This window comes from Pogona vitticeps, chromosome 1 (assembly GCF_051106095.1).
Source record: "Pogona vitticeps strain Pit_001003342236 chromosome 1, PviZW2.1, whole genome shotgun sequence".
NCBI classification, from domain to species: Eukaryota; Metazoa; Chordata; class Lepidosauria; order Squamata; family Agamidae; genus Pogona; species Pogona vitticeps.
In genome coordinates this window covers 15,836,144-15,860,231 of record NC_135783.1, presented here as the reverse complement: position 1 = coordinate 15,860,231, position 24,088 = coordinate 15,836,144, and the positions used below count along the sequence as shown (strand labels likewise).

General features: G+C 43.4%; 1 protein-coding gene across 1 annotated transcript in view; it reads right to left on the bottom strand.

The window, feature by feature from the left end:
- FSHR (follicle stimulating hormone receptor) overlaps positions 1–24,088 on the bottom strand; it is a 124,001-nt gene that overhangs the window by 30,412 nt on the left and 69,501 nt on the right. Inside the window, exons 3-6 of the mRNA XM_020811536.3 lie at positions 20,407–20,481; positions 19,887–19,961; positions 3,484–3,555; positions 2,278–2,355 (exon numbers count right to left, since the gene is read on the bottom strand). Of these exons, the coding sequence (XP_020667195.3) occupies positions 2,278–2,355; positions 3,484–3,555; positions 19,887–19,961; positions 20,407–20,481 (300 nt within the window). The remainder of the gene's footprint in view (positions 1–2,277; positions 2,356–3,483; positions 3,556–19,886; positions 19,962–20,406; positions 20,482–24,088) is intronic.

The following is a 24,088-nucleotide window of genomic DNA, read 5'->3' as shown; positions in this document are numbered from 1 at the left end:
CAGTGGAGTAGATTTTTAAATATGCACCATCTTTATGAAAAAGACAGGGGAAAAAGAATCAAGGAAGCATGCTGGCTCATTAAACAATGTGATTGTTCGCACACAATGAGAAGGCTTCAAAGCACACTGCATGACACTGCCCTGCAAAGTCGCCCAGAACGAGATATTAACATTATGTACAAGTGTTTCAGATTATCAGTCTCCCTCCCTCCCTCCCTCCCTCTCTGCCTGCCTGCCTGCCTGCCTGTTGTTTGCCTGAGTAATGGAATATCTGCAGCCAGCTGGAAAGATAGAACAGCCCCACTGCCTTGAGCAGCACTTGAATGATGTGGGACTGTCTTGGCAAATGTAAGGAGAAACTAACCTGGGAACCATTCATTTTTAAATTTGCTCCATGTTGCGCTGCTTGAGAGTGAGCAAATGAAACAGAAAGAGAGTGGGAAAGAGAAGCCGACATTGCAAGAGGGGAAAGAGAGCAGCATTGCCAGTACAGTGGTGCCTCACTAGACAGTTACCCCACATGACAGTTTTTTCACTAGACATTGATTTTTTGCGATCGCTATAGCGATTCGCAAGACAGTGATTCCTATGGGGGAATTTCGCTGGACAATATTTGGTACCTGCTTCGCAAACCAATTTTCGCTAGACAATGATTTTGACAGCTCCTTGTGCGCTTGCAAAACAGGTGTTTTCGGGACCTAAGCTTCGCAAGACAGCTATTTATGCAGCTGATTGGTGGTTCGCAAAGCGGCTTTCCTATGGCCGATCTTCGCTAGACAATGATGATTCTTCCCCATTGGAACGCATTAAACAGGTTTCAATGCATTCCAATGGGGAAATGCTTTTCGCTAGACGATGATTTCGCTAAACAACGATTTCAGTGGAATGGATTATCATCGTCTAGCGAGGCACCACTGTATTTCTGGAACCAAGGGTTGTTTTCTTGTCTGCAAAACCCAACCAGTTGGAAAGTTGTGGTGGATCTGGCTCCTAGGAAAGGAATTTCATAATGGTATTTTCTTTTTTTAAAATGCAGGATGAATAGTAGACTTTGGGGAGGATGCTGAAAAAGGAAGAACATCTAACAAAATGGTGGGGAAACGCAGGGCCTGCCCAAGACATTTTGCTGTCTGAGGGAGAGAGGGTACCTCACCTTGTTCTGGGTACATAAACTGACAGGGGTGTAAATTCTCTCTTGTTTTGTCCTCGTACTGGAAGATAAGGAAACATGAAAGGATTCTCCTCAGCACAGCAAGGTATTTCGTGGCAAGAGAACGAGAACAAGACTGCATTTTGTGCAGACTGAGCAAGGTTTCACAAACAATGCACATGGTGCAAAATGATGATGGATGCTACTTTCTGGCATGGATTTTGAAAGGTGGAAATATCCGGAAAAAGGGGTCTGTCTGCATCTCTCTCTCTCTTTCTCTCTCTCTTTAAACAATTTGCCAGTTCTTCCATGCTTTCTCTCTCTCTCTCTGTGTGTGTGTGTGTTGTGTGTCTGTGTCTATGTCTCTCTCTCTCTCTCTCTCTCTCTGTGTCTGTGTGTATGATTTGATCCTCCAAAGGACAATAGTTTCCCACAGAGACACTGCGTGCAAATTATGGAAAACACGTAGAGAGAAGAAGAATATCTCTTGCCTCATACTCGCCTGGTAGAGATTTTCACAAAGCTGGAAAAGTACTCATTTGCTGAGTCTTGTTGAGTCGAGACACCCTAAACTGATGAGAATGAAGAACTGTGTGAGTATTCATTACATCCCTGGAAGACAACTGCCCTGGCAATGAAGTTTTACTTCTACAAATCTGGTTGGCTTGGCTTGGTCCTTCGTGTCTGAGGCAGCCGGCTAAGCTAGGGACTCCAACAGAGGCCATCAGGCACCCTCCAGAAGAGGAAACAAGGGGAAAAAAATTAAAGCCTTGAAAGAAACAGATAAGGGCTGCTGCCTCTAGCATCTGTTGCCTGAGGCAGTGACCTCACTCTGCCTAATAGGAGGACTAGCACTGGGAAAAAGTGGCTGAGATGGAAGATGATTATAAAAAAGGACTGGTTTTTTTTATGACAGACCCATGGACTTGCCCCTCATTATCAGGAACAGTCACGTACTTCTGTTAGACAAGAAACCTGTTTTTAGGCACTTCTAAATTATAAATCACAGTATCAGTAGTGCGTGTTTATGTAAATCACAAAACATCTGTTTAACATCGGAACAGAACACTGCACAGACGCACACATAGTAAACAAACCCCAAAGTATAATTGTCAGATATTACTTACATGTCAACACGATTGGAACTAAGGCCCAGGAAAGAATTTCTTTCAATCTTTCGTATATAGATGTTGTCTTGGATATCTCTAAAATGTTTTTTTAAAAAAGATATTTTAAAATTCATATTTTGTAATGCATTCTTGCCATGTAAGAAAGGCACAAATATCTATCTATCCATCCATCCATCCATCCATCCATCCATCCATCCATCCATCCATCCTTCCTTCCTTCCTTCCTTCCTTCCTTCCTTCCTTCCTTCCTTCCTTCCTTCCTTCCTTCCTTCCTTCCTTCCTTCCTTCCTTCCTTCCTTCCTTCCTTCCTTCCTTCCTTCCTTCCTTCCTTCCTTTTTCTCTCACACTTTAAGATTTCTTTTTTTTAAGAACAAGATTTTCAAGGGAAGGAGCAAAATCTAAAACAAAGAAGATTATAGTTCAATACCAGTGGTGCCATATTGAATTGCTGGATGAGAAATATATGACAATGAATAATGTAAAGTTGGCTAAGACAGATTTAGTTATTGGAGATCTATACAGATAAGCCAAGAGTCAAGATCCTGGCACCAGCAAAGTTGTCGAGTAAAGTTCTTAACCCGGATACACTGGCCCAAAAGTTCTGTTACCCATAACCAGCACCCTAATAATGCTCAGAATTAGAAGCAGGTCCTGAAAGATTTGTCTGTGTTATCAGAAGAGATGTTGTCTCAAAAATTCTGGTCCTTGATGATAAGTCTGTTTGCTCCTCAGGAACAAGAACTGTGCCTTCTCCAGAGCTAGGAATAGTTCCTTTGTGAACTACAATTCCCAGTGGTCAAGCTGTCTTCAAGGATTCTGAGACCCCCTATGCCCAATCCCAAACATTTCCAAGCATTGTGTCCCCGGCAACACAATCAGTTTACTTACTTAAAACGAATGGTATTTAAAAATCTTTAGAATAACTCCAAAAGCTGTGCTCTTTTAATCAGTGGTCCATGTTTATTTGCAGAGGTTTAAACATAAATTTCAGATTTGAGAATTCCGGTTGAGATTTCTCCTTCAACATTTGTTCCACCTCTAGTATGGATGAACTCACTTCAAACAATTTATCCTCCGAATTCCTTCAAGTTTCCTCCACAATGGACAGACAGACCCACTCACCCATTCAGGTACACACATGTGCATGAATCAATATGCTTGAAATCTCCAATATCAGAGGAATACAATTAAAAAAAAACTTACAGCACAACCTTCTGCAAAGAGTGTATCTGGTTAACAGCAGGCAAAAATCTGATGGCAGTGTTTGATATAAGCCTGAAAAAAAGCAGAGAGAGCAAGAGAATGAGAGAAAACAGTTGGCTGAGAAATAACAGATTATTAGCTGCAGAGATGGGGGTATTTGTATAGGAATATCTCTGCACAGCTGGACTTAAGAAAGGACTGGCCCCTGCAGTCGGCCCATCCACAGACACATCTGGCGGTGGCGGCAGTGGCCTCGGTCATCCTTCCAATTGCTCCCGGAGCTCCACTCTCTTCCTGCTCAGCGAGCAACTCAGCAGGGAGATTCATCCTCCCTCCCCCTGCCTGGAGTGGTCAGGTGAGCAGCAAGAGAGTGGAGCTCTGGGAGTGACTGGAAGGATGAGAGAGGTCACTGCCGCCGCCGGACGCACGAGTGGATGGTCTGGGCCCAGCTGTGCAAGGATATTCATATACAAATACCCCCATCTCTTAGTTAGTTAGTTGATGTAACCCTTATGAAATATTGTTTCAGCCCGAAGGGTGAGACTAAAAAAGAGCAGGACTGTGAGTAAGAGGTTTGAATCAGAAAGAGTGGGAGAGCTAATGAGGCGGGAGCTGCTATTGCCACTTAGACTGCTAAGGCCCTTGCCAACTTGGTCTAGGTATGATTTCTATTTTTGTTTGTTTGTTTATTTATTTATTAAATTTATACCCCGCCCCTCTGGATCATGTCTACTCGGGGCAGCTTACAACATAAAATAAATCAATATAAAAAATATATAATTATAAAAAATACAATTGCTATATTAATAAGAAAGAATTACCAACATGGGGTAGGATAAGGAAAGAAGAAATAAAAAGACTTAGCTGACTGGAGGGAAGGCCTGCCTAAATAGCCAAGTTTTTAACTGTCTTTTAACGACAGTTTGTTGGAGGGGTCAATCCACACGTGCAATGGGACTGATATTTTATTCTAGGGGTTTGAAGATTTTACATGTGTCACTGATTCTTCTATGTTACAGTTACCCAACCCAGTCAAAGAAGATATTTTGGATTTTCTGTCTGAATTTGAATTCAAAAGGACACTTGAGCTTTGCAATGCTACAAGCAACTTCTGTACTGGTGCTGTTGCTGAAGACTTCGATGCACAAATTGTAGCATGTTGTTGTTGTTGTTATAAATGCTCCTGTTGTCTGTTGTATAACGTTGAATAAGAATATAGACATTTGGTGAACCTGTGTTTGCAAGGTTCATCAACAGTTATCTAAGTAAGCAATACCCCCATAGAACTTAAAACTCTTACACTGAGAAACAATAAAAGTATAAGAAATGCCAGAACAGAAGGAGTCCGACGTGAACTCAACCCTATTCTAATATTGAAACCTCCTCTTACCTGGAGAAAGAACTAACAAGTGTTGCATTGTGAAGAGTGTCAGACTAGGACTCAGGAGACCTGGGTTCAAATCCCTGCTGAACTGTGGAAACTCATTGGGTGGTGGCAACAGTGAACCCTTCCTCGAGCATCTCACATACCTCCGAAACCCTATTAGGGTCACCATAAATTAGAAGCGAATTGATGACGCACAACAGCAACAACATCATTGTGCACTGATGGAATGTGGATTGAGAGCGAGTGTTTCTCTGTAGGTCCCAAATCCCATTGGGTTTTTTTTTAACCAGTGGAGCAATTCCTGATTGGAGGTGCCAGTTGCAGGAGCAAAAATCTCTCCGTCTCAAATCCCAAATTTTTAAATTTGTTTTAAAATGGTTGTTGTGGGTTTTTCGGTCTCTTTGGCCGTGTTCTGAAGGTTGTTGTTCCTAATGTTTCGCCAGTCTCTGTGGCCGGCATCTTCAGAGGACTGGAGTAGGAACTCTGTCCATGCTCTGTTGCTGTTTATTGGATAGTTGAGTATTTATAGCTGTGGGAATAGCTTTTGTCTTTTTTTAAAAAACCTCAACTATCCAACAAATAGCAACAGAACATGGACAGAGTTCCTACTCCAGTCCTCTGAAGATGCCGGCCACAGAGACTGGCGAAACGTCAGGAAGAACAACCTTCAGAACACGGCCAAAGAGACCGAAAAACCCACAACAACCATTAGATCCCGGCCGTGAAAGCCTTCGTGAATACATTGGTTTTAAAACTGTTTTTAAAAAAGCTTAAAACTGTAAAAAAAAAAAAGCTTAAGACTACAGGAGGAAATGGTGGTTATGACTCGTTTCAAGTATTTAATCAGTACTTAACCCTGAGCCCTGTTTTATTGTAAAATCAGGATTCTTAGAGGCTTCCAAGGACAGAAAATGTCCCCCCCCCCCCAAGCAGGGGAGGCCTTTAGGGGCAGGTGGTGAGGCCACAAGAACAACCTTGAAGCTCTGTATGACATGTAGGCCATACTTTATAAACCCATAGCTTATAGGGGGAAGTCTGCAAGTCTTACACATACAGAAGAATTACACTTGCCTTAAATGACAGCTTATTTTTGTGAATCTGAGCTGATCCCTGGGGTGCCTCATAAGACCCATCGCCAACTCTACTCAACTTTCTTGCCCTTATTAGAAGCTCCCTGACACCGTTGGGCTGCAACGGGGGGGGGGGGGAGAAGAGGTCAAGAATACCACCGGCAGAAGAAGAGCAGCAACACCTTCCTAAATAGGCTACAGATAAAATTCTGAAAGAAGAAAAAAAATTCTTCGGGTGCTCATGTACAAATTCTAGCTCTGAGGCAATCCATCAGCCATTCATGTGGGCATTCCGACTGACATGCGGATGAATGGGAGAGCCATTTCCATTCCAAATGGTGCTCTCAAATAAGGTATCTAAAATGTAAGTATCAAAACGTTCAGCCGGAGTTTCATTTCGACCATTCACATTCTAATAAGGGTTCATTATCTGTCTCATTTTGTAGCCCCCAAGCATTTGCTTTACAGCAAAGCTGAATATGAAGCTGGGCTTTAAATTGTCACAAATGGGAGATATGAACGCGTATGAGTTTCTGCAATTGTTATGTCTTAGAAAGAAAGGTGGCTTGGCCTGCCACTCACCCATCCCAGCTCTCTCATTTGCCAGGGAGAGATCACCACTGCAGGTAATGGAAGAGGAGAGGCGATTGTTACAAACCCAGACCTACTGGGATATGCCACAGTTTCACTAAGCTGCCACCAACCATTCCCTATAAGAAGTCACACCGACCAGGGATGGATTTTTAACAAATAAAGGAATAAGGTTTATTTAAACAACACACAGGGAAAATAAAATGATCAAGTGAATAAGATACAGTAACGTGGCTTAGTCTCAATCATGCATACACACAGTTTGGTTCACACAGAACACTTAACTTGAAGCACAGACCCTGAACCTATCAGTTCTGGCTAACCCATACAGACACCTGAACCTATCAGGTTGGTACTGACTGACACACAGTAGTACCCTGTCTGACACACAGACTCCCACTCAAGCTTCTTCTCTCAGCTCTTCTACAGCTTCTACTAAACTTCTCCACACAAGCTTCATATATATATACAGTACAGCCCCTCCTCCTGATGTCCCGCCTTCCACTCCCCATAGGATGGAACTTTCCCTCCAAACCCATGACAGACAGGTAACATCAGTGCTGTATGTAACACCTCCCCTCTTTATAAGTTGTTTTGTAGGGGGAAAGCTAAGGTGCTTTTCACCAAAAAACAACCTGGATCCAAAACATACTAAAACAGTTATATAATAACATACAATACCATACTTACTTATACTTACACTCTAAGTTAACCATATCAATTAGGCATTTAAACAATAACATTTACAATACATCCAGTTACCTTTATTCATACAAACCAACATGTTTAATAACAAGCACATTTAACCTTTGGTCACCAAAATATATACATAGTCCATGTTTCTTTCGCCGTCTTCATTCTTCGGGTCTTCTTGACAAGGCGTCAGCAACACAGTTCACTGACCCTCTGACCACCTTCACTTCAAAGTCATAGTCTTGCAGGTTTAAAGCCCACCTCATAAGTTTACTATTGTGGGTTTTCATTGTCTTTAACCATTGCAGTGGTGAATGGTCAGTGCACAGAATAAAATGTCTTCCCCAGATGTAAGGCTTGGCCTTCTGGATCGCGTAGACTATGGCCAGGCACTCCTTTTCCACGGTTGCCAAATGTCTCTCACCTTTCTGGAGTTTCCTACTCAGGTAGGACACTGGATGCTGGTCACCATTTTCATCCTCCTGGCAAAGAACTGCTCCTACCCCGCTGTTAGACGCATCGGTGTAGATGATGAACTCCCGGTCGAAGTCTGGAGCACGCAGCACTGGATAGTTGATGAGGGCCTCCTTCAACCTCTGGAACGCCTCCTCACAGTCGCTGGTCCACGGGATGCGGTCATCAGTCTTCTTCCTCGTCAGATCGGTCAGCGGAGCCGCAATCTCGCTAAACCTCGGGATGAACTTTCTGTAGTAGCCCACCAACCCAAGAAATGATTTGACCTTTTTCTTGGTGTTGGGTCTAGGCCAATCACGAACTGCTTCTATCTTGGCCTCTAGGGGTTTGATCACTCCTCCCCCTACCATGTGACCCAAGTATTTTATTTCTGGGCTACCCAGCTGCAGTTTGTTCTCTTTGCAGAGCCTAGGCCAAAGCACTTCCTCCCCTGGGTTAAAGTGCCTCTCCCTGCCTTCCTGGTCATCCCAAGCTTTCTTTCTGACCTTTTGAGCTTGCAGGGTCTCTGCTGCTAGCTCTAGGTTTCTCTTTAGGTCATTCATCAAGGTGTCCATGTATGTCACAACGTCTTGTGGGTCATCCTGGGTGATCTGCTCCCAATTTTGTTTGATCAAATCAAGGGGCCCTTTCACCCTTCTCCCAAATAAAAGTTCAAACGGACTGAACCCGGTACTGGCTTGGGGCACTGATCGATAAGCAAACAAAAGGGATTGCAGCTTCTGGTCCCAATTGTTTGGATTCTCTGCCAAGTAAGCCCTAATCATGCGCATTAGAGTCCCATTGAACTTCACAGTTAACCCATTACTTTCAGGGTGATAGGCAGTGGTTTCCTTGTGCTTAATTCCACAGATTTGCCATAACCGTTTCATGAGCTTCGATGTAAACGATGCGCCCAAATCTGTGATTATTTCTGAGGCAAATCCCATCCTGGACATATACCCCACCAAGGCATCTGCCACTGTGTTAGTTTCAATGTTAGTCAAGGGTATGGCTTCAGGGTACCTCGTGGCATGGTCCACAATGGTGAGAATGAACCGGTTCCCCCTCTTTGTGGCCTTGGGCAAAGGTCCCACAATATCCATCCCTATACATTTGAACGGAGTGTCAATCACAGGCAAAGGGCACAACTTTGCTTTGGTCCTGTCGCGGCTATTCCCCTGCCTTTGACACACATCACATTGTTTACAGAACTCTTTGATCTGCTTCCCTATTTCAGGCCAGTAAAAATTCTGTGTGATTCTCTGCTGTGTTTTGTTCACCCCTAAGTGCGCAGCAAACATGTCAGAGTGCCCCCTTTGTAAGATCATGGGGCGATACTTTTCAGGTACCACTAGCTGACTTCTGATCCCATCTCCCCCTTTTGAGATATTCCTCAGGGTCTCTCTATATAAAATTCCCTTTTTCTCTCGAAATCTCACTGGGGTCTCAGGTGTTAGCTGGGCGTCTGTCACCTGTTCAAAACATTTTTGGAGAGTGGCGTCTGCCTTTTGCTCTTGGCCAAATCGGCTGTCTGTGGTTAAGGTTTCCACCACAGCTTCTGAACTCCCCCCACCTGCTTCCGTCTCGGGCTCATCATTACCCCCCTGAACTGTCCCCGTGGTAGCTTGTGAACGTGTAATCACTAGCACCCGTTTCACATGTTCAGCCAGGTCATTTCCCACGAGCACGGCTGCTGGCAGAGTCGATGAAATCGCTAGCCGCCAAACTCCCCTCCAGCCTTGAAAGTTCATAGGTACCTCAGCTACTGGCAGCGAGATCACCTGTCCCTCAATCCCTGCCACCTTTATGCTCTCATTTGGGATTATATACTCCCTAGGAATAATATCTGGATGGCACAGGGTCACCTGGGAACAAGTATCCCTTAACCCCCGATACTGATGGTCAAGTATTCCTACGTCCACCCCTGCTGTTTCAAACAACTGCGAATCTGTTCTCACAAGTAAGCAGCGCCTGACCTCCACAAGAGGACCATTTTCCTCAGCCTGATCAGCAGATGTAACTGTTCCAGATTGAGTAGCCATGGCAACAGGCTCCCTCAGTGACAAGGAGCTTTGCTCTTTCTGGACACAGAACACAGCTTTTGGCTTGGTTCCACTCGAATCATGAGGCACATTTCCTTTTAGCTGCTTTAATTTCTCACACTCTGAGATTAGATGGCCCTTTCCTTGACAGAAATAACATTTTCTGCTGTATTTTGAGTCTTTCTCATCTTGTTTTGGTTTTCCCTCCAAAATCTGAGGTCTTGGTTTCATGTCTGAGGGCTTCCCTTCCCCATGGGCCCCTCCCCCTTGCTGGTTTTTCCCTGGTCCCTGAGAGTACTTGCTGTAGGTTTCTTTGGGTTTACCTATCGATCTCCCCTCAGCACCTAAGGGCTTTCTTATTTGGGAAATAAAATCTGCGATTTCGGCCGCTTCGGCCACAGATTTCGGTTTCCTTTCCCTCACCTGGAACTTCAGTTCCCCATGCAGGACTGAATAGAACTGTTCCAGCGCTATCAAGTCTTTGAGCTGCTGGAAGGTCTCTGTTCCCTCCTGAGATAGCCATTTCTCTAGCAGCCTCATCAGTTGGGCCCCCACTTGGGTAAAAGTCTGCTCTGGTTTCTTGGTGAGTGACCTGAATCTTTTCCTCAGCTGTTCCGCATTTATCCCATGTCTGGCAAACATCAGTTTTTTAAATTCTGCAAAATCTTTCATCAGTTCCTCTGGCATCTCTGCATAGACTTCTGCCAGGCTGCCACTGATTAAAGATCGCATGATGGTCATCTTCTCAGTTTCCCTTACTGAGAAGTCCACAAACGCTCTTTCCACTAGGGAAAAGAACACCTCAGGGCAATCTCCCTTGTGGTATACAGGGAATTTCTTCAGGTCAGCTTTAGACAATTGGCCTCCCTCAGAATCCCTATTGTTATTATTGTTCTGATTCATCAGTTCCAATTTTCTTAATTCAAACGCCATTTTCTCTCTCTCCAATCTTTCCTCCATTTCAAATTGCCTCATCCTCAGTTCATGCTGTTGGGCTATGAGCATTTTCCTGAGCTCTGGGTTCTGTTCTCCCGTGCTGTCATCCTGCACTGAGCCAAATTCATCCTCAGAACCTTGGTCTACCTGGGGTTCCCTCGCTTCACCCATTTCTGCCATTTGGCTTCGAGTCAAGGGCATAATCCCCCCCCAGAACAGGCTGCTTTCAAAAGTCAAGCCTCAAAATAAAGCGACCACTTTTTTTTTCTTCTCTTTTGCCTCAGAACCAGCTTTCTATAGATTGCTGCTGTTCTTCAGCACTAACTTGCAACTGTTGCAAGCCAGAGTCTACCCCCCTCTGCTAGGCCTCTCAGCAGACAGGCTAGATCACGGCTACTTCACACAGTTTTGCCTCAGCTTTTTTCCCGCCAAAACAGGTTGCCTCAAAGCTCCCTAATCTAGTCCCCAGTTGGCACGTTCTTCCACTAGCGCACCTCCCCGTGAGGTACGCCTAGAAGATTACCTACGCGCCCTCAGATTGTCCCTGACTAGACCCCCCTTGCTCTGGGCACACTTGCCAAGGCTTTGCTGGACCACTGGACAACTGGACCAGTCGTATCCTACACGCTGGACACCAATCAATGTGACAAACCCAGACCTACTGGGATATGCCCCACTTTCACTAAGCTGCCACCAACCATTCCCTATAAGAAGTCACACAGACCAGGGATGGATTTTTAAACAAATAAAAGAACAAGGTTTATTTATATAACACACAGGGAAAATAAAATGATCAAGTGAATAAGATACAGTAACGTGGCTTAGTCTCAATCATACATACACACAGTTTGGTTCACTCAGAACACTTAACTTGAATAAAGCACAGACCCTGAACCTATCAGTTCTGGCTAACCATACAGACACCTGAACCTATCAGGTTGGTACTGACTGACACACAGTAGTACCCTGTCTGACACACAGACTCCCACACCAGCTTCTTCTCTCAGCTCTCCAACTCCTCCTAACTTCTCCACACAGGCTCCACATATATATACAGTACAGCCCCTCCTCCTGATGTCCCGCCTTCCACTCCCCATAGGATGGAACTTTCCCTCCAAACCCATGACAGACAGGTAACATCAGTGCTGTATGTAACATCTATCTCCGGACTAGATGAGATGGAAAGCTCTTTAATCTCTCTAGATTGAGAGCAAAGACCAAAGTTCAGCTGAAATGCATATGGGACTTCCTCTTCGCCGATGATGCAGCCATAGCTGCCCACTCTGCCGAAGACCTCCAACAACTCATAAATTGTTTTAGCAAGGCCTGCCAAGACTTTGGACTAACTATCAGCCTGAAGAAAACGCAAGTCATGGGCCAGGGCATGGACTCACCTCCCTCTATTACCATCTCCATGCAAGAATTGGAGGCTGTCCATGAATTTGTGTATCTTGGCTCAATCATCTCTGACACTCTTTCCCTAGATGTCGAGCTGGATAAACGCATTGGCAAAGCAGCTACCATGTTCTCAAGACTCACAAAAAGAGTATGGCTCAATAAGAACCTGACAGCATACACCAAGATCCAGGTCTATAGAGCCTGTGTCCTGAGCACACTCCTGTACTGCAGTGAGTCCTGGACCCTTCATGCACGGCAGGAGAGAAAGCGGAACACATTCCATATGTGCTGCCTCCGACGTATTTTTGGTATCACCTGGCAGGACAAAGTTCCAAATAGAGTAGTCCTAGATCGAGCTGGAATTTTTAGCATTTATACACTACTGAAACAGCGACGCCTACGTTGGCTCGGGCATGTTGCAAGAATGGCTGATGGTCGGATTCCAAAGGATCTCCTGCATGGAGAATTAGTGCAGGGAAATCGCCCCAGAGGGAAACCACAGCTGCGATACAAGGATATCTGCAAGCGGGATTTGAAGGCCTTGGAAATGGACCTCAACAGATGGGAAACCCTGACATCTGAGCATTCAGCCTGGAGGCATGTGGTGCATCACGGCCTCTCCCACTCTGAAGAGACCCTCGCCCAGCAGGCTGAGGCAAAGAGGCAGTCACAAAAGCAGCAAAATCAGGGAGCTAGACGGGGTACAGATTGTACTTGTCCTAAGTGTGGAAGGGATTGTCACTCTCGAATTGGCCTTCTCAGCCACACTAGACGCTGTTCCAAGTCCTCCATGCAGAGCACGATACCATAGTCTCTCGAGACTGAAGGATGCCTATGATGACAATGGGGGTGAGGAACTTTCTTTGTGGGAGGTTGATCCCCCAACAATCTGGATGACCTCTGTGAGCAGCAGGTTGGGGAAGTGTTGGAAGGCTCTACAGGGCTTTGCTTATCCCATTTCTTTTCTCCTTTCCCCTTTGACTTGAGCCAAGGAGGCTCTCGATTACAAATGAAAACCAATTAGGGAAACAAAAGGAGCACAAAAAGCAAAGATGGCATTATCCAGCAAACAATGCTTCTTCTGATTATTTCCCTCCCCCTCTAATGAGGCTGGTTTCTGCTGAAAAGGGCAACAAGTTACTATTTGAAAACACACTGTCCACTTGGCCTACACTCCTGAGGAGCAATTAGAAACTTCATCCTGTGTTTGAATAATCTTTGGAAGCAAGTCAAGGGTGTGCTTTCCTTTTTTAAAAAGAAAATGTTAGGGGAAAAAAAGAAAGAGAGAGAGAAATCCTCTAACCAATTTAAGTGGACTCTAATCATGTTTATTCATTTTTATAACTCGGCAAAGTATACATAACTTGTTTGCTGGCCCGCTTTCCACTTTGGAGGCCTTATTGATCAATCCAGAAGTTACATGAATTAAAGTTAAGCAGAGGATTTGGAAATTAAGAAGAAGGAGATTAAGTAGCTGCAATTTCCCTTTCCCCAATTTAAAAGAAAGATTTTTTTTTTTAAAAAAAGGATTGCAGCATTACATATAGCTCTTGCTGAATTGAGTGGCATTTACTCTCGAGAAAGTTAATTGCTGTAGAATAGAACCCTTACTTGCCCAATTTTGTGAGAACGTGTGAGTGCCTGCACATGTGCGCGGTGGCATGTATGTTAGCTGGCTGAATTAATGACGAGCGAGATAAATATGCCCTGTAGAAGTTCAGAGTCACTCTGTTCTAATGGCAGATGCTTGCAGGGAGCAGGCATTCAAAAATACTCTTCACGTTCAGCTCCGATAACCATGGTTCACATTAAGCAATGAACAAGAACGCAGCATGGAAGATCAGTACCATTATTATCGATTTTCCTGGATCTTGAGACCGAATAAGAAACTCATCACATAATCATGGCTGCATGATGTGTGTGCTGGTAAATCACCATGGACAGGAAGAAGGTTTGTGTCCTCTTACCACCATTGAACTCCAACACATCGCCTTCCAGGGAACAGTAGTCGTTCCCAGGCGGGGCTAAGAAAAGAAAATCTAGAAAGCTCGCTGTCCAATAGATTTGACAAAATTATTTAAAGTGGACCAAAAGTCCTACTCAGTACAAAGAAGCCTCCCATATTCTTGAATATATCTCTTTCATTTTGCAAGGGCTTTTAATTTGAATAAAGTTCTTTGCACTATTGGTTTTGATGGGTGGTTTTATTTCTGTGTTTTCCTGATGCTTCTTTTAATTGTTTAACATTCTAGATATCATGACTTTATAAGGCAGCAGGAAAAGAGGGAGACCAAATATGAGATGGATTGACTCTTCAAAGGAATCCACAGGCTTGAGATTACAAGAGCTGAACAGGGCTGCTGAGGACGGGACATTTTGGCGATTGCTCAGTCATGGGGTCACCACAAGTCAAAGGTGAATTGATGGCACATAGCAACAACAAAAGATGACAACTGCACTATTAACATAGGAACTGAACTTTCAAAGTGTTGATTATATTAACACCATTGCAACTGGCCAAATAATTTGCTAATACGAAACATCTGCTAACTAATTTACACTGATTGAGGTTATCCTGCTTTGGGCTCATCATGAGAAGGCAGGAATCTCTGTAAAAGGCAATAACGCTGGGAAAGAGGAAGATCAAATATGAGATGGAATGATTCCCTAAAGGAAGCTACAGACTTGAGTTTACAAGAGCTGATCATGGCTGTTGAGGACAGGACGTTCTGGAGGTCACTCATTCATTCATGGGGTTGCCATATGTCAGAGGCAACTTGATGGCACATAACAGCAACGTGACTTTAACTTTTATTTGTGCAGCACTCAGAAAACTTTTGGTTGGCAAACAAAATAAAGGCTGTGTTCAGTCTCATTGTGGGAGGACTAAATCATATATTATTTTGCTTTGCTTTTTTTTGTTTTGTTTTTGAACAACAACTTCTAAAATCATGTGTTTGGGGAGTTGTAATCCCCCAAAAAGTAACATTTCTGTGCTTTGATCAAGGTCATGCTTAGAATGCTGGAAACAGATAAATGTTCCAGGACTGGATGGCCTGTCCTCTGTAATAAAAGATTCTCCAAGAAAGGCAGATGTTTGGTGCAGATGTTAGACACATAGTCTGAGAACTTTCAGGCCTTTTGGAATTTCTATAGGTTAGGGAAGTCAAAGAAACCAGCCAACGGTAGCTGGACTGAAGTTAAAAGCCAAAATAAAACCCCCAAAACTCTGGAATCAGGGTATTGATGGGACTGCTACAAAGCAACACCTGCTGCTTATATACAGTCGTGCCCCACTTAACGATTACCCCACATTACGACGAGTCTGCTTCACGACAATGTTTTTGTGATCGCAATTGCAATTGCAAAATGATGTTTTAAATAGGGTTTTTTCGCTTTGCGATGATCGGTTTCCTGCTTCGGGAACCGATTCTTTGCATTATGACGATCGAAACAGTTGATCGTTGGGTTTTCAAAATGGCCACCATGTGCTTAAAATGGCTCCCCGCTGTGCTTAGGGACGGATTCCTCACTATACAGGCACCGAAAATGGGCACCGTATGGAGGATCTTCCCTGGACGGTGAGTTTTTAGTCCAACGGTTTTTAATGCGTTTCAATGGGTTTTTTAATTTCGCTTTACGTTTCCGTTCTACAGTGATTTCGCTGGAACGAATTAACATTGTTAAACGAGGCACCACTGTACTGCCCCACAGTGCTTAAAGCACTCAGTGGGTGGTTTACAATTCAGTTATGCAGGCTACACAATGCCCATCCATCCCAGCAGGCTGGGTACTCAATTAACCAGCCTTGGAAAGATTGGAGGGCGAGTCAATTTCAAGCTGGCTACCTAGGATTCAACCCAGTTGTGAGCAGAGTTTTGGCTGCAGTACTGCAATTTAATCATTGCACCACGAAGCTCATGTGAATTCAGAGAACTGAAAAGAGATCCTGCGGTCAAACTAGAGTTCACAGAATGAATGGCAAGCAGGGAACAAACAAAAAAATCCGTCAGTGTCACAATTACTGCAACTGGTAGAAAGTTGAAAGGGTTATTGTGTCAGTCTTATTGAAAAATTCAGCAGAAAATGTCCCCCCCCCCCCCCAATCTGGGCCAGCAGTGTGAGAGAGGCCAGGAGGCTAAAGGAAAGTATCTCATAAACAATGTAGTTGTTGTGGGTGGGGGGGAAATTAGATCACCAAATTTACACTGGCTTCTGCAGCTTAATTGCCTCATCTTTATTCATAGGTTTTAAAAAGCCACTCAAGCTTTCTCAGTGGAGTGTGCAACACCGTGATGAAATAGCACAGGTTTCGCTGTCTTCCAATTTCGTCCCATCAGCCGATCGGCATGAAATGAGATCGAAGCTGGAGCTGCCCCGGCTCAATGTTTGTAAATACATAACCATGCCGAAATGAAAAAATACCGCACAATCACACAGCAGAGCTGGCACCAGCTGGAGATGGCAGCTTCTGCGAGTTTAAATTAAGCCTTGGTCACACAAACGAACAAATGGCACAAACGAACAACTCTCTTTTCAAGCACTGCTCCTACGCTGGGGGTGTGAACCTTGCGGTTTGTCAGCCGCATGCAGCTTGCAAAGCCCCCCCCCCCGCAGACCCCTCAGGGACTCTCCCCCTGAAAAAAACCTCTCCCCTTCCTGGAGAATCATGCCACCAGAAGGCTACAAGGGCCACAATTCTCATGTTACTCCTCCAAAATCATTTTGGTCTTTCAAAACAGGCAGTGGCCTTCCAGTTCTTTCCAGTTTGGTGGTAGGGAGAGAGTGGAGGCCTGGGGTGTGTGGATGGGAAATGGGGTCTGTTGGCTCACAAACCCTCCACAGTTGCCTGCCTCTGTGCTAAGACATGGGAAGTGTTAAGTCAAAATGGCGCCTAGAGATGGACGCAAAGCACTGTTTCGTCCTTTGGATGAACAGGTGTTCAGCAGTTCTCTGCCCTGCCTCCTCCAACAGTCACCCGCTTAGAGGCAGTGCCCTAGCTTCCCTGCCCTGCCTAATTCAGGCACTGCTTCTGAGTGGGTGCCTGCTGGAGGAGGCGAGGCTGGGAATCACTGAACCTTTGTTTGTCCAAAGGATGAATTGACACGAACCTCTGAACCAGCTGTAATAGTCTGTCTTCAGTTATGATGAGAAAATTGTTTTCCTGTCTTTCAAGACTGGTATTTCCTGTCTTTCAAGACTGGTATCTTTTTCCCCCAAGCTCTGTTGTGTGTTGAGCTGAAATGGATGAGAAGAGAGTGAGATTCAGCTTCTTTTTTTAAAAAAAGTAAATAATGGGAAATTATTTTAGTTACTTCTGACAAACAGGGGAGTAAACGGGCACAGTTATCAGCTACTTTTATGAAGTAAATATCTTGTGTAGCTTTTGAAACAGTAATTGCAACCAATTACTTTTTAAAAAATCTTCCAAGTTCTGGTCTAGGCCGGACAGGCCCTAAACCACCTCTTCCAATTTAAAAGAATTCATAGGATTCAATTAGATTTTCTTTCTTTAATCACAGCTGAAGAGATATTATCAGTCAGATTTAGGTCAGATGCTAACAGCAGCTTGACTATTTTTAGATAATGCTTTATTCAAAGGCAGGGTTTAATTATCCATGAATTATGATAGAAACCTCATGGGAGCAGATGTGGTAAGCATGTCATGGAACCCACAGCATTGCGACGGATACTACCGGTATTTAAGTGGATGTGGAATTCAGCTTGACTGATGCATTATTACTCCAAATCATCTCTTCACTAAGCACCGCATATAAATGGAAACCCTAACAAACACCTTCTCATCCTGTTGCCAGGATATTGAGCTTAAATGTACATTGCATAGGTGACAGAAAAGAAAAGGAGAGGGAGCAGCAGGGCGGTGAGGCTGGAATGACTTATTGGATATATCTGCATTGTTCGTGAAGTGGTTCACTCGTTTTTTATTCTTTTACCCCAATTTCCCATTAAGTCTGAAACCATGTCTGTTGCTGTTGCAGACTCCTCCCCATAGGAAGCCAGTCTGGCCCCGTCTGTGCTGTCCTTCCACCAGCAGGCAAAGCCCTTTCTCTTCACGCAGGCTTTCCCTCAGTGAATGGCTTCCTGAAGAGAAAAGGTTGGTTGTTTTGTTCTCTGTTGTTATTAAATATAGACTCATATGTTTTTAGTGTTGATTTCAGCCACCATTTTTAATATAATAGCTGTTTAATTCCTTTTTAAAATACTGTAGCTGTATACTTGCTGTTTTTAGCTCTTAAATGTTGCCTTTTAATTGTTGTAAGCCACCTTGCGTCCTTTTAAGGAGAAAGGAGGGGTAAAAACAGTATGTATGTATGTATGTATGTATGTATGTATGTATGTATGTATGTATGTATGTATGTATGTATGTATGTATGTATGAATGAATGAATGAATGAATGAATGAATGAATGAATGAATGAATGAATAAGATAGAAGTGCAAAAAGTGTAAATTTTGAATTACAAATCCCATATTTCCCCAACCAGCATGCTTGCTTTGTTGGTGAGGAAGGAAGCTGCAAGATGTAGACCAAAAAAGGAGGACGTTCTCTAGCGTCTGATTCCGTTTCATCCAATACACATGAAATGTGCCTAGATTGAAGAAAGGAGATCCAAGGCACAAAAAAGTGAAAAAAAAATGTGGGAAAGCATGGCGGATTTGCTTATTGAATCAGCCATTGGTCTGACTAGTTGGTACCCTGCTAACCCCAGCCATGATGACACAGCATTGGGTGAACCATAAGAAAGCACCTTACAACACATATGCCGCCCCCCCCACCCCAGTACCTGGGAAGCAGAAACGGAACCATCATCCTGAAAGGAAGAGGTCATGTAAAAGAAAAGTGATGGCATATACTAGTCGTTGATATCTTCAGAGAAAATTACGACCCTAGGACAAGCAGGCGTCTCCTTCCAGATTAGTGAAACAAAGGTTGTTAGTCAGCAAAGCAAATGACAAGAAATTTAGGTTAAGAATCAGGAATTGTTGGTAAACATAAGTAAAAAATTCAATAAAAGATAAAGGAACCACATGAATTGGGGAAAAATTAGCTTAAAAACAGATGTCCCAGAAAATGTGGTATTTAGCACGGAACTGATACGTTACTACATCTCTGACATCCGAAAGAAAGTGTACCAGGGATGAGGACTCAAGTCATGGGACTTGGGGTCAAATGGACAAGTCTCACTGGGGACTCAACTAGGGCTTCCCCCCAATGACTTGAACTTGATTCATGATTCATAACCCCCCCTCCCTTTTTTTCTGGGGGGGGACTTGTTTTTAATAGGGACTTGGGCTTGGGACTTGGTACCAAAGACGGGCTCAGACTTGGGACTGTCTGTCATTTGCCAGCATCCTTGCACTGTACACTCTTCACTGTCTGACATTTTGTTTACCCCTTTCACCTCTTCTGTTCTTTCCTGTAATTTGCTAAAGCCTGCCCTAGCCTCCAAACGTCCCCTCCTGACGTCTCTCTTTCTCTTTCCATTTCTCCTTTAGGCTGCAGACCTCTCCAAACCTAGCATTAAGGTTTTGCCTCTTTTTCTAATCATTTCAGTCTTTCCCCAGACTTCCATTTTTCCTTTTCCAAACCTCATTCAGTCCCAATAGAATTCCTCATATAAGTTCCTCCATTAAAAAAACCCCATGTTTTTGGTGCTTGATTTTTGGAAACAAGGGCACAACCTGAAGCAATTTTAAAGGAAAATATCTGACTTCTGGGCAAGAAATGAGCTGTATGGTTAGCAGAACAAGATAAAATAAAATAAAATAAATGTAAATATCCTTTTGTTGAAAAAGAACATACATTACTTACAAGTATCTGAGACTGGGAAGATTCTGGAAGGCATTTCTGTCAATATACACAAGATTGTTTGCTTTCTCAATTCTTCTATGGAAGAAAAAGGGACAAATACATGTTGGAATTAGAATCTGAGTGTTTTTCTAACAGTATAAGATTCTGTAAGCAATGTTGCATAGTATCCTTTAGCTGCGTAGAGTGGTCGCAAGACATAGGTGGGATATAAATAGAATAAATAAATAAATAAATAAAATAAATCCTTTCTATCTCTCTCTTTAGACAACTAGCCATTGAACAAGTGGTTGGGCAGTTTCCAGGCTTACTCAGGAGGGTATTATTGGATGTCTCTTTGCCAATGTCAGCTAGTCACGCTAGTGGACTGGGATGGAGGGTGGCTTCCCTCAGATTTTGTGGGCGAAGGCATCCCTGCCCCAGTCACAAACTGTTCTTCCACATCACAATACACATCATGTCACAGTTTGGCCCAGGTCTGTCATATAACGCCCCTACCCTTCTATCCTGTTTCTTTACTCACATTTCGTAGAGTTCAGGAAGATTGGAGAATGCATCTGATTCTATTGTTTCCAAGGCGTCGTTCTGGGAGATTTCTCTGTCAAGAAAATGGAAACATAAGCCTTAATACAGTATGTGGCCTTCCTATTTGCTGAAAGGACCTAAAGTGTAAACAGACATGAAAAACAAAAGGAACGAGTTAAACATTTGCCAGTTTCAAAAGCATTCAGAAATCTCAGACCAGAGCCCATTAAAATGAAATACTGCCTGGGATCCTATTACTTACACATATATTAGTGGGAGTCTAATGGTGTAAATCACAGTCATAAGGTGCCTTTAGTTAAGAAATTGATACATTGCTTTTAAATTATTTTAAATAAAGAATATTAAGAATATATTAAAAAAACACAATAAAAAAACCTTAATATATGCAACTTAATATAATGTCTCTACACATGGAGGCGACTCTACACATGGAAATCACCAGATGGGCAATACCAAAATCAGATTGATTACATCCCCTGCAGCCAAAGATGGAAAAGCTCTATACAGTCAGCAAAAACAAGGCCTGGAGCTGATTGTGGCTCTGATCATCAGCTTCTCATAACAAAATTCAAGCTTAAACTGAAGAGAGTAGGAAAAACCACTGGGCTAGTCAGGTATAATCTAAACCACATCCCTTATGAATACACAGTGGAAGAGAAGAACAGATTGAAGGAACTTGATTTGGTGGACAGAGTGCCTGAAGAACTTTGGATAGAGGCTCGTAACTTTGTACAGAAGGCAGAAACAAAAACCATCTCAAAGAAACGGAAATGCAAGAAAGCAAAGTGGCTGTCCAACGAGGCCTTAGAAATAGCAAAGAGGAGAAGGGAAACAAAATGCAAGGGAGATAGGGAAAGATACAGAACATTGAATGCAGACTTCCAAAGAATAGCAAGGAGAGACAAGAGGACCTTCTTAAATGAACAATGCAAAGAAATAGAGGAAAATAACAGAAAAGGAAAAACCAGAGATCTGTTCAGAAAAATTGGAGATATTAGAGGAACATTTTGTGCAAAGATGGACATGATAAAGGACAAAAATGGTAGGGACCTAACAGAAGCAGAAGACATCAAGAAGAGGTGGCAAGAATACACAGAGGAATTATATGAGAAAGATTTGGATATCCCAGACAACCCAGATAATGTGGTTGCAGACCTTGAGCCAGACATCCTGGAGAGTGAAGTCAAGTGGGCCTTAGAAAGCTTGTCTGACAACAAGGCCAGTGGAGGTGATGGCATTGCAGGTGAACTATTGAAAATCTTAAAAGATGACGCTGTTAAGGTGCTACTTTCAATATGCCAGCAAGTTTGGAAAACTCAACAGTGGCCAGAAGACTTAAAAAGATCAGTCTACATCCCAATCCCAAAGAAGGGCAGTGCCAAAGAATGCTCCAACTATCGTACAATTGCACTCATTTCACACACTAGCAAGGTTATGCTCAAAATCCTCCAAGGTAGGCTTCAGCAGTATGTGGACCGAGAACTCCCAGAAGTACAAGCTGGATTCCGAAGAGGCAGAGGAACTAGAGACCAAATTGCTAACATGTGCTGGATTATAGAGAAGGCCAGAGTGTTCCAGAAAGACATCTACTTCTGCTTCATTGACTACGCAAAAGCCTTTGACTGTGTGAACCACAACAAACTATGGCAAGTTTTTAAAGAAATGGGAGTGCCTGACCACCTTATCTGTCTCCTGAGAAACCTATATGTGGAACAGGAAGCAACAGTTAGAACTGGATATGGAACAACTGATTGGTTCAAAATTGGGAAAGGAGTGTGACAAGGCTGTATATTGTCCCCCAGCTTATTTAACTTATATGCAGAATACATCATGCGAAAGGCTGGATTGGAGGAATCCCAAGCCGGAATCAATTTTGCCGGAAGAAATATCAACAACCTCCGATATGCAGATGATACCACTCTGATGGTAGAAAGTGAGGAGGAATTAAGGAACCTTGTAATGAGGGTGAAAGAGGAGAGTGCAAAAAACGGTCTGAAGCTCAACATCAGAAAAACTAAGATCATGGCCACTGGTCCCATCACCTCCTGGGAAATAGAAGGAGAAGACATGGAGGCAGTGACAAATTTTACTTTCTTGGGCTCCATGATCACTGCAGATGGAGACAGCAGCCACGAAATTAAGAGACGCTTGCTTCTTGGGAGGAAAGCAATGACAAACCTTGACAGCATCCTAAAAAGCAGAGACATCACCTTGCCAACGAAAGTCCACATAGTCAAAGCTATGGTTTTTCCTGTCGTGATGTATGGAAGTGAGAGCTGGACCATGAAGAAAGCTGACCGCCGAAGAATTGATGCTTTTGAATTGTGGTGTTGGAGGAGGCTCTTGAGAGTCCTCTGGAGTGCAAGGAGAACAAACCTATCAATTCTAAAGGAAATCAACCCTGAGTGCTCACTGGAAGGACAGATCCTGAAGCTGAGGCTCCAATACTTTGGCCATCTCATGAGAAGAGAAGACTCCTTGGAAAAGACCTTGATGTTAGGAAAGTGTGAAGGCAAGAGGAGAAGGGGACGACAGAGGATGAGATGGTTGGACAGTGTCATCGAAGCTACCAGAATGAATTTGACACAACTCCGGGAGTCGTGTATAATGAAGAATACAATAGTCGTTTTCTTAATTAGTGGCAATCTGCCACTCTAAGTTATACTATTTGATTTAGGTAAGTGTATATAAATAACAGGATTTGAACCAATAATGATAAGGACCTTCTACAGAACAAGGAGGCTCCAGGACCTTAGAAAGTAGAGGTAAGCAACTTTTCCTCCTCCAGAGTTCTGAGAGCTCTGGTAATTATTCTGGTCATCTCTGTTTTTCTCTCTGTTGGGAAAAACAACAATCTTGCATGCAACCTAACACTAAGTTTCAGTGGAAGATTAGAGTTTTCACAAACTAAGGTGACTGTCTTGTGCTACTAACTCATTAACAAAGTCTCCCTGGGCTTGAGAAAAGCTCCTGCCACCACTTCCTGTTTGTTTGCTTCCATTGTTTGTTTCCTCTCTCTTCTCTGACCTTTAACCAGAGCAGACATGTAAACGCTGCTTCCTGACCTTTCTAGCCATATGGTTTCATGGATCTCTGCCCTTCCCAGCTGGTTGACAGATCAATCCCCCTGTTATCTTTTTATTGTCTTTTTTATTCTTCTGATTGTAACTGACATTCCACAACTGTAAATAAATATCTTTTTCTTTTTCTACTTAAGCTACATGTAGAGTGTTTTTTATATACAAAGGGCTAGCTACCATGAGGACAAAAGGGACTGGGTAGAAGTGGGAACTTCGAGCTATTCTCCCTCACAGTTTCTCTGTGCTTTAAGCTCTGTTAACTAAAAGGAAATTTGTACTTTATGCTCTGTTAACTAAAAGGAAATAAGAACAACAACAAAAATTATCCAACAAATAGCGCCTTGGCTCTGAAACCCTCTCAGCACCAGGTATTTAGGAAATACCTCACCCCAACAAGGGGCAGGAGTTGCCACCTCCCCCTCTTTCTCTAGTTGTGGGTCACCTCCTTGTCTTCACCACCACCATTAATGGAGAAGTGTGGGTGCTTCCACTATTGCCTCTTTCTATGGCCAGATGTCCTGTGCTGATATCTCTCTCTCTTAGAGCACAGAAACACCACCCAGTTGGGACCTAGCCACT